The sequence below is a fragment of the Aedes aegypti genome, unplaced genomic scaffold (assembly GCF_002204515.2).
Source record: "Aedes aegypti strain LVP_AGWG unplaced genomic scaffold, AaegL5.0 Primary Assembly AGWG_AaegL5_hic_scaff_1824_PBJ_arrow, whole genome shotgun sequence".
NCBI lineage: Eukaryota > Metazoa > Arthropoda > Insecta > Diptera > Culicidae > Aedes > Aedes aegypti.
Window position 1 is genome coordinate 193,298 of NW_018735295.1, and position 10,975 is coordinate 204,272.

Sequence of the window (10,975 nt, forward strand, 5' to 3'; positions counted from 1 at the left end):
AAGAAAACGATGGTAGAATCTCAGACAGACGTAACACTTAGAACAATTTTTTTTAAATTCCTCGCCTAGTTCATACTATCATCATCTGGTGGGCAACACACGAAATACTTTGTCAGTGGAGAATCATTGGATTAATTCTTGGAACATTTTTGGAGGAATTCCTGATGAAATCTCTGAGGTAACTTCTGTGGTTATCTTTAGCACAAATCCAGGTTGAATTCTTGAATGTATCTAAAACGAAGCCCCTAAGGAAGGAAGTCCGTAAAAATCATTTAATAAGCTCCTGAAAAAATAATTGAAACTGTGTCTGAAGCAAAATTTGGGCAACTCGGAATTAAGTGCTGATGAAAATAAGCAGTATTACTTGTCGTATTCTCATGAAGAATTCCTAAAACATATTATAGACATATTCTTAACATTGCTTTTAAGATTCTCTGAGGAATCAAACTCTTATCGCCTGATTTTTGTTAGATTTCTTTCTGTTTTCTTCGTTTCCGTTCGGTCTCTTCTTGATTCCTATTTGATCCCTTTTTCAGACAAGGGTTCATTCACATAACGCCGAAATGGACATTTTGAACACCCTTTCACCCCCTTTTTGTATAGATATTCTACCAGTTTTGTATGAGCCGTTTTGTATGACATTTCGGGGACATCCGCCCAGTCCCTTCAGCGTTATGATGATAGTCGCTACCAGCCCAGTGATCTACAAGAAGCAGAACTAAACTTTGAACTCTTTTTTTACACTGTGGGACTGATATGAGGTTACTTTGCTTGATGTGACAAATTTGATACATTTTTTGCAGAGTTTGTGTCCTGGAATTGGTTTTTTTTTCGTTGAATCTAGGATTTTGTAGTACTTATGTTTTCTTAACCTTCCAGTCGTCGCGTGGTTGACCACCGTCAGAATCACCACGCTGCTGTTGTGATCGAAAAGCGAGATTTTTTCACCAGTGTTGTACAAAATACAACAGCGCGACGACTGAAGTATTAATGAACTCATTTGGGTAGCACACATTGTAAAGCACAACAGAAAGCGTGTTGAGTTGCACTTTTACTAATAATCATTATTTGCTCTCCGTGTCATTTCCAGGTGAACGACCCTACCAATGTGACTACCCGGGCTGCACCAGGGCCTTCACCCAGAGCGGCCAACTGAAAACCCACCAGCGACTGCACACCGGAGAACGGCCTTTCATCTGCGCCGCGGCCAACTGCCAGATGCGGTTCACACATGCCAACCGTCACTGCCCGGATCATCCGTACGACACCCTGAAACGATGTGACGACTTTGTGATCCAAACCGTACCGGAGCAGAACGCCGAGGTGCTGAAGTGGCTGGAAAAATATCGACTAGAGCGCGAAGACCGTACTCCCACCCGTAAGACACCAAAGCGACCGAACCACAGTGCCCACAATGAAAACGAGAACCGGTCGCATTCGGCGACGAACAATGAAAACTACGTTGCCAACGGTGGTACCTTCCAGTCTCCGATAACGCCACGTTCGCCATTCAAGAGTCGCAAAGGTCTGATGTGCGAATTGGACATGAATGCAGGCTTGGGACTGACGGCCAGTCCCCTCACAGCTAAAACCAAACCAAATATTCCCAAGCTGATCCAATGGCAGGAACCAACTAGCCAAGAAGAAGACGAATCTGGGGATGAATCTAGCGGAATTCCAGCTCGTTCGACGTTCAACCCGAAAAAGAAGTGGCTGCGCGATGCTTGGCAGGAAGATTTGGCCAAACCACTAGAGCCAAGCATCATATCGCAACAGGTTTTGTCCAGCACTACCTCAACGGCCGCTCTAAAGCAACAACTCAACCAGGAAAGCAGCAACCCTAAAACACAAACGACGAACACAGCCCCAATTACCGTTAATCCCAACCAGATGCGTCCAACAGTGCTAATGGTAGCCAGCAAGGACTGCGCTCGGCCACTCAACGAACAACCCATCGTTCCCCATCTTCAGTCACATCACCGACCAGAAGAAACAAACCGAAAGCTTCAGGGAGCACTCGCTCTGATGCAACTAGCAACCGAAGATTCCGGAGCATTCCTCGGTCCGTACACAGCTGATGGGCTGACCACAAATACCAGTGAACCCTCGTCCACCATCACGTCTCCAGCATCGTCCTCTTGTTCGCCACCAGTGACTACGGCAGGATACCTAACGCGACAGCAGCACCCTCTCCGAATACCGATGATTTCCCACCTGCCAGGGGACATCGACCACAGTATCCCGTTTACCATTGCCGCCGAGGGCTACGTGAACTACCAGTAACCAGGAGGCCTTCTAGCCGTTGTAAAGTTACTCGTACTCCCACAAAAAGTTCGATCTCTTTAATCTCTTCTTTTCTAACCTTTTTATATTTTAAACCGTTACTAAAAATTACTACGCTGTAAGGTAATCCAAAGAAAATGTATAGGGGAAACGGGGGAAAGTATGTACCTACAAAACGTGCTCCGTGAATTTTGCCCTGTGATGAGTCTGTGTATCTTAATGTATAAGTTCCATTCGTCTAACATTTCGCTTTGATAGATTTTTAATTTTATTTTTCGATCGATCGATAGAATTGTCGTCCTCTCGCTGTTTAATTTTAACACGTTTCGCCTAGAAATGGTGAGGCTACCACTCGTGTGGATTTTGTAGACCTTTACCATAATTACCGATAACACTTATTTATGTATCCATACTTCGCTGTGTATTTCACTTAAGTTTAACAGTTTCATACGAGAAAAAGAGCTATTTATTGTTTTATGAGATTTTTTGACGAAGAGACAAAAGCTATGATGTGGACGCACGATCCACGAACAGAATCATTCTTACCAATGCGATTCTTCTGATTGTAAAAAAAAACATATCCCTTTACAAATGTACGACGTACCCATATATTTTATTAAAAAGCTCAGTGAGAATATGTTTCAAGAAAAATGTATAAAATAACTGCCCGCAATTGTTCTTGTGTTTTTGAAAGAAATTTCCTTGAATATTTTATTCTCAAATCTAAAACAAAATGCAATACAATATCAATTGTCGATATCACATTTTTGATCAGTAAACATATCAGCCACGTAACACAACATGCCAAATGACCATTATGCTCAACGGCGTTATGCCAAATCTCGATTACTTTTTCAAATCGACGTAAGTAACTTCCATACGGTCTTGAGAAAATTAATTCAGAAGAATCACAACCTTTCTTCTAAAACTGTTTTAAAATGAATCACCTTTTTAACATGTTTTCGACGTGTACATTGCATACAATGAGCTCGCGTTCAAAAACTATGGAGTTCCTATTATTTCACACAAGAATTTTTATGACAAAATGATAAGCCGTTTTATTCAGTTACTTGCGACGTTTTTCTACCAGTGTAAAATCGACTCAAGTAGTGTTTTGTTTTGATTCGTGGTTAAGTCACTTTGTCTCTCCATACAGCGGGGCGGCGAAAGTAGTGGTTAGGTTGCGAAAGTTGAAAATCCTACTTTCGTCGTTTTGTAAATCCAAAAATTAAACGTTCTAAAAGTGAAAAATCGAGTTGGTTCAGAGCGAAGCGTGTAGAATTTCGTCTGTGAAACACGTAGGATCGATAAAGTAAGTTTGTATACTTTTTTGACTTAAGTCTATATGAATAAGTTTTCGAGAAATGACCTCATGCCAAATGACCCAAAGCCATTTTTTCACTGGTTTTTTGTACCCCCTTCCCCCCTCGTAGCAATTAGTGACAATAACCCCCTTCTAAATTGTTTAGTTGTTTTCCTCAGCGATTGGACTAAAGCCACAGGCAAACAGACGTAACACCATCATCATCTGGTGAGCATGTGATCAACGAAATACCTTAATTTGGAATAGATCTTCGTAAATACGAATTTCAAAACGGCTATTAAGTGCTTGATTTTTGTGTACTGGTCAACGATAATTGCCTCATTTTTAATTTTTTTAACTAAAGGAAAATATTCTCCATAGGAACTTCAGGGTATTTCCTACTCCACAGTAACAGATAATCTTTGCGGATGCTTTCCGATGTTGAAAAAGAAGAAAAGAAAAAAATTTTAATATATATAGGCAAGGCAAACTGTCCAGAAGCTAACCTAGCAGTGGTCCAATAAAATTGCTTGGAATTTCTAAAAATAACTAAGAGGTTGACTGCCATGTTCAGCCCGCAAAGTTCTGTATTTTTGGTACATTTTTTCCCTTCACGGCTAAAGAATTGTAAGTTCGGTCAATCGTCAGAAAATGCTAGTTTTTGAATATAGAGGGTGTTTTAAATAATTCAAGATGCATTTGACTATTTTAAAGCTCTTTTCTCCACGTGGTAAGAAATTCCCCGTGACGCACATGTCTCGCGTAACAGTTCTAAAGGGCCAATGATCAAATTGTAAACAAATCGGGTTTTGATACCATAGAGGTCCCCAAGCAAATCGCCACGAACACCAACGCACAATCAATCTTACACAAGTCGATTTCCTCAGAATGAAAACGTATCGATGTTTGTTTGATGTTATTGAGCTTTCGGTCAACGGCAGGCCAACAAGGAAGTGGTTGTTTTGCAGCAATTCTGTTTATATTTGGATTCTCACAGCAAACAAAAGCAATGTTGTGACAATTCTCACAGCAAACAAAGAAAATTTTGTCAACATTGCACTACTACGCAGGCAACTGGATTGGTCTATTCGATAGCATCTCCCAACACCCACAAACTATGCAAACATTGTCAACATAATCATAAAACTTACCGTTATAAACTCGGTTTTCAAAACGGCCAATAACCGCTTTTTTCCAAATCATTCATTGGCCCCTACTCGAAAAGGCCAATGATTGGTTCTCGCTCCATCAAGAGGGCCTACAATCGGAAAATTTCGCAAACTGTCATTGGCCTTAGCATGGTGAGAGGCCAATGACTCTCTCTTGCTCATTCATTGACAACCGAAAAGGCCTAGCCTTGGGCCAAGCACGCTAATAAAATTCTATTTTGGCCAATAAAAAAGGCCCATGCCTTGATGAAAATCGAAAATGGGCCAAGCATTTAAACTTATCATTTTTTCCACATTTTTGTCAGTTTTCAGAATAAAATCAATTATTAGCGTGTAGTAATAGTAATTCGTCACTCAACTAGCAAGAAATCACATTGATTGAATTGAATACTGAAAAATAGGAATTGAAAATGTGGTGAATAATATTCAAATCGAATTTTCTCAGAGTCAACGATCTGAGGATTGGCCCTTTTGAATTGTTACGCGAGATGTCATTCTAAACAAACCTCTCCTTCAAACTCTTGTGCAACTGTTTTAAGTTTCCACTTTGTTTTAGTTCCAGGAACAGGTCTAAACATTTTAAATAATGATGTCTAATTGATAAGGCCAAACGCGATGGGAAAAAAATTTAATAAAATTATTGGAAATTAATATCACTATTACGATTTTTACATTTATTTATAATCATTTTTATCACTAAATTTAGAACTAGTGGAGATATAAACCTTGTTTCCTTTGGGCATATTATTCACATGATGAAGGATTCAGCTTGTATGGTTGTCTCCTGCACCGCAAATCCGAATCTCAAGGTTCATGAGCATTTCAATAGTGGTTTCTGCGCTCGTGTACATACACGTTACATGTCACCACCACTACTTAAAGATTGCTGGTTGAAAATATAAACAAAGATCAGCTGTTCCCAGCAAAATCAAATGGCAGTATTTTCAACCAGCAAGTATGCGCACGTGTTCGTAACACCGCTCGGCGAGAGCTCAATGGTAAGTTTCGGAATCTACTGTAATTAAACAAATGAATCTACTGTAATTAAACACACAATCACTGAAAACATAGAATACCTTACCAAAAATGTACAAATACCGTTAGAAAGTTCCTCAACTACAAAAACTACAATGAATCAATGATCCTTCATGTACTAATACTTCTTCAAATAAACCAACATCATCCCGTGTGTCCTGTCAAAGGCAATTTTGAACTACTTTTTTCAAGGTTAACTTGATTTATTGTAACAACACTCATCAGCAGTGCTAGGAACGGTAATGGACCGATGCACGAGTTCACTATCTGACGTTTGAGCGGTGCCGTGTTATTTACGTTACCATGACAACAAGTGAATTAGACACCGCTCAAACGTCAAATTATTGAACTCGTGCATTTGTCAATAGTAGTAGGCTTGAATTTCGCGAAAATCACGTGGCTTTCCCGTACAGTCAAAAACGTGAATCTCATCAAGTAGCCTATGTTGGGTGCATGAGTTTTCTAAATCGTTAGTGTCATTGAAGGCTCTAAATGCGGGAAATGCAGCGGGAAATAGAACATTTTTCTACAGTAATTTTGGGTTGCCCTTAGCAACGGGTGTTTTGCAATTTTCAAGGCTCTTTGCCTACAGCAGCAATAGACCGATGCACGAGATCACTATCTGACGTTTGAGCGGTGCCGTGTTATTTATGTGGTCATGGTAACGAGTGAATTTGGCACCGCACAAACGTCAAATTAGTGAACTCGTGCATCGGTCCATGGACGAGTTCACTATTAATTCAAATTTTGACATTTTAGCGGTGCCGTGTTATTTATGTGGCCATGGAAACCAATGAATTCGGCACCGCTCAAACGTCAAATTAGTGAACTCGTGCATCGGTCCATAAGCGTGAGTTTCACTGGCTTCGCTGACTGCGATTGGCTTTGTTTGGCTACTGTAGAATGAATTTCAGATTTTTTCCCAACCCTGCTCATCAGTCAAGGATTGAATCCTGGGATTTAATCCTCTCATGCAAGCCGCATGATTCAATGCATGCCTGGATTAGAATATAATGAGCACAGGCAATCGATCTTGATCTGTGGGTTTTAAATCATAGCAGCTCTTGGAGTGAGATTTTTTGAAGACTGAACTCAACTGCTAACTGCATAACAGTCACATTCGACAAAAGTAGGCATTGAGTAAATGGGATACCAAGTTTGCATTTTACTGCAGTATTGGAGGAAACTAAAATTTCAAAAAATCAACAAGAATTCAAAAGAGCTTATTTAAGGCTAAAATTTTATAAAACTCATATCGCATATTGGGTTAATAGTCAGAAAATAATTCTGATATAAATTTCGTTGCTACTACATTATGAGGCTCATGTATAATCTCAATGTGACTGTTATGCTTTACAATTGCCAATGTGACAAAATAACTTCGTATTTTTTTCGAATTTTCTAGAACATTCCCACAGATTTTAGTAAGTTGATCGAAAGTATTTATCATTTGATGACTCTCCATGGTATCAACTCCAATTTATCAAAAATGTCGAATGTGACTGTTATGCAGTTATGGGCAGTCAACAGTGTTGATCAGACTCATTTCCCCGAAAGTTGAATTGTGATGATATGAACTGTTATAACTGTGCGTTGTATTCCTGAGATGGAGGGGGAGGTGGTTGGGCTTGAGTGTTGCACATGGGATCCGACAGTTTCGATCTCGGTGGGCCGCAATTCGAGTTTCGGTGAAATGATTCGCACTCACTCACTCACTCATTTCATTTCACCGAAACTTGAATTGCGGCTCTCTGGGATCAAAATTGATCAATTTTGTGTATAGTACTCAAGCTTAACCATCTGCTTTTCTATCTTAGGAGGATAGAGCATGGTTTTAGTAGTTCGTGGCTTCGTAGTTCGGAAAATTTTATTTTCGGGGAAATGAGTCTGAACAACACTGGCAGTCAAAACGTCAAAAATGATTCAGTCACAAAACACGTCACAAACTCGTGAAAACCGAATGTTTTTTACGTTATAGGAAGGATTACTGCGTGAAAATGGGTTTTAAATTCATTTAATCGTCAATCTGGCAACACGGTCGGATATTGCACGCGCCTCATTTCGTTCACTTTTGCAACGTAAATTTCGTCGTGTTTTCGATAGTGTAAAGTCCCAGATACATTCGCGTTGGATTTCTTAGTCCCGCCCCCTACCCACTTGAATGTCCCCGGCAAGTCCGGGATACAAATAAGATGTGACTACAACAAGTCACATAGAATCGCAGCTAATTCTAATGACCACGAAGAATCTACCCCTGAGTGTCCGAAGCGTCAAAAAATGAGCCACCCTGAACTCACGACTTCCACTCAGTCAACCCACTGTAATATGAGTGCCGTCTGTCACAACAATATCTACAACAGACTGCCTAATGATGTCGGGGACACTTATGACAACACACCCCAAAACCAGCTTTTACCGCCGGGGCCCTCCGAACCCAAAAAGTTCAGATGCCCACCAATAACGGTCACTGGGAAAAGTACAAAGGAACTTCGCCAATTCTTCTCAACGGAGAATGTGCCTCAAGACAAGTACCAAATGAAGGTGATCAAAAACGGTGTTCAGCTCATTCTTGGAAGTAAACAATACTCCCACCAAACGATTTCTAGTCTGAAACAAAACGGAATGCAGTAATAACATTTCTCCAAAAGAAGTGATAGTGTTCTCTGTGAAGAAGAACGGTGTGGAAGACAATGTTCTGTACATGCTACATTTCGAGAAGGGTACAATGAAGTTGCAAGAACTAAGAAAAGTTAGATCGCTCTACATATTATTTTATTCTTTATTTGCAGGATATAAAAGTGGCGACGAGGATCATGGAAACGTGTGTTGGCGATTATCGTTTTTCTTTGAGGTGGCGAGTTTGCCAATTTTATTTATTTGAGTGTGGTAAAATTGCCAATTTTAGTTGAACTGAATTGTTCTTTAGAGCTGACGAAATTGTCGTATATTGTGAACATAGTTGTTCTTTTGTGAAGCGAGATATTATATTGAGATGAACGAAATTGTTCTTTAAGCTAAGTATGCTGTTTCGCTCAAGAAAAGTAAAGAAATTCCTTGACTGAAAGGGTCAAGAAATTTCCTACAGAGAGCCCCCTTTGAAGTGACATTTCTTCTCAACTGCGTACTGCGATCAGAAAAAAGTGATTTTCTTGACCATTTCTTGGGAGAAATTTTCCACGCATCGAGATAGGCGATTCCTTTTCTTGTCAGTAGCAAACCGGCCTTAAAGTTGTCAAATGTAGTGTTGAGCAATATGAATCCAATGATTTGAATGTTTTGTTGTAGTCATAAAATAAGTACTATGAACATACGATTGTAGATTTTTAGGTATATTTTCGATTGTTCGTTGTATGAGTTGTTATAACGTGAATGTGGTTTTCTCAAGAGTTATTAGAAAGTTTCTAAAGGGGAAAGGACTGTCATGTCTACCTATCTCAAGTGATATTCCTTATGGCTCTGGTACCGTTTACTTGTTCGTACCTACAGACTTTCTGAGCTATAAATACTGGCTCCCGTTAGCCCAGAAGGGTAGACTTCCCGGACTGTGGAATGATTAACATATTATTTTATTCTTTATTTGCAGGATATAAAAGTGACGTCGTTCAATGCCATCGTTGTCAACGATTCGGTCACGGAAAGACCAATGGACCTATGCATGTGTTCATTTTTTTACTTTTGAGCGGTGCCGTGTTATTTACGTGACCATGGTAACGGGTGAATTCGGCACCGCCCGCATAGAAATTTACCATTATCAAAACAGTTCAAACACCATCTTGGTCATTCAGGGTACAGTTACCGTAATCAACCGTACTTAAATGGTTAGTCGACTATGGTAAAACATTAACGAAATCTTACAAAAAAAAGTTAACATTCTGAATATTATTCTCATACAATTTTTTACGTTGCAAACATTTGCGAACCATTCGCCCTAATAATACCCTAACCATAATAGTAACAGTTACCATGTCGATTACCAGAGCGACTGTCGTTCGCGTGTTTTGTTTTTTCTGCCCGGGATAAATTCAACTTTTTTACTCAAGTGTTAGCGATTAAAAACGGCTTTGGAATTAAAATTTAATTCAACGGCGATCCAAGATCTCATAAACGTAAGTAGTTCGAAGTTTTTCAGACCTTTTTTGATAGATGATTATGTTATTTCTCGGCAGGAACAGGAGCAAGGCTGTGATGACGGAGAATGTCGCGAAAAAATGGATGATGCAACAAGGAAAAATCTATCGGCATCTGGGACAGAACTTCCGACGCGCAGCAGTAAATCAAGGTAAGTTTGTGTGCCAGCTTTGGCTGGAGGATCCATTTTCAACAATGTTTCTTGTTTTTTCAAGGAAGCATGACTTGGAGCAGTGAACCAGCAGGGAGCAGCAGGTACTTTAGCTTAGCTTAGACTGACTACACATATCAATGGTTGCTATTCCGTGATTGACCGAAGTCAGTGAAAATGCACAAAGAATCAACTAGAAGTTCGGCTGGGATTGGCCATAATCTTCTTCAGTGTGCATAATTCAGTGCCTCTATTTATACAGGGTCAATAACGGCGCCGGCCACGTCCTTGCAGTCAGGTGGGATTGGGGGAAGGAATGTTAGTGTGTAACCTTTGCTTTTTGGAGACCGTGTTTGCCTCTGCATCTCCACAAAGGTTACTGGGAGGGATGTTTGTTAATGGGGAGGATCGTTGGGTCATAGGATTCACTTTGATAAGCGATTAGACCATGATAAACAATTATTTGTGAGATATATACATGCTTATACGTAAATATAATATTTTCATTTGATATGAACAATTTCTATGTAGAGGAAAATTATGCCGAAACTTGAGGTGACGAACCATTCAAAGTTTGTTGAACAAATACCTAAATGTAACATTCCTACAGCTGTCAGGACGAAAGCATGTGTTATTATATTTTACTCATTTGAAAAGAAACAAAAAAACTCGATTGGTTGGGACATCATAGAACACTCTTATTCTTATGCCGACACTTACAGTGGCGAACCATCCAAAGTTTGTTGAATAAAGTGAACCTTTCGCAAGTCTACACTTGTAGTGTCGAACCATTCAAAGTTTTTTTAATTACAAAAATAAAGGTATATAAGAGGTGTTCTGAAAAAAAAAATGTTAAACATAAATAAATCATGAATCAGAGTTTGTGTCGACACTCACAGTGACGAA

General features: G+C 39.7%; 1 protein-coding gene and 1 long non-coding RNA gene across 3 annotated transcripts in view; both read left to right on the top strand.

The window, feature by feature from the left end:
- The window catches only part of LOC5567135 (pair-rule protein odd-paired), a 39,287-nt gene extending 36,336 nt beyond the window's left edge, over positions 1 to 2,951 (top strand). The window contains exon 2 of the mRNA XM_001651512.2: positions 1,091 to 2,951. Coding sequence (XP_001651562.1) covers positions 1,091 to 2,283 — 1,193 coding nt within the window. The 3' untranslated portion in view covers positions 2,284 to 2,951. The remainder of the gene's footprint in view (positions 1 to 1,090) is intronic.
- A 6,497-nt stretch (positions 2,952 to 9,448) lies between these two features.
- LOC110680781 lies at positions 9,449 to 10,248 on the top strand. 2 transcript variants are annotated; one of them, XR_002502986.1, is made up of 4 exons: positions 9,449 to 9,608; positions 9,743 to 9,896; positions 9,957 to 10,069; positions 10,134 to 10,248. It is a non-coding gene; the product is annotated as an uncharacterized LOC110680781 (long non-coding RNA). The 2 variants fall into 2 exon arrangements; XR_002502985.1 differs by having other exon boundaries at positions 9,449 to 9,896.
- Positions 10,249 to 10,975: the final 727 nt, after the last annotated feature.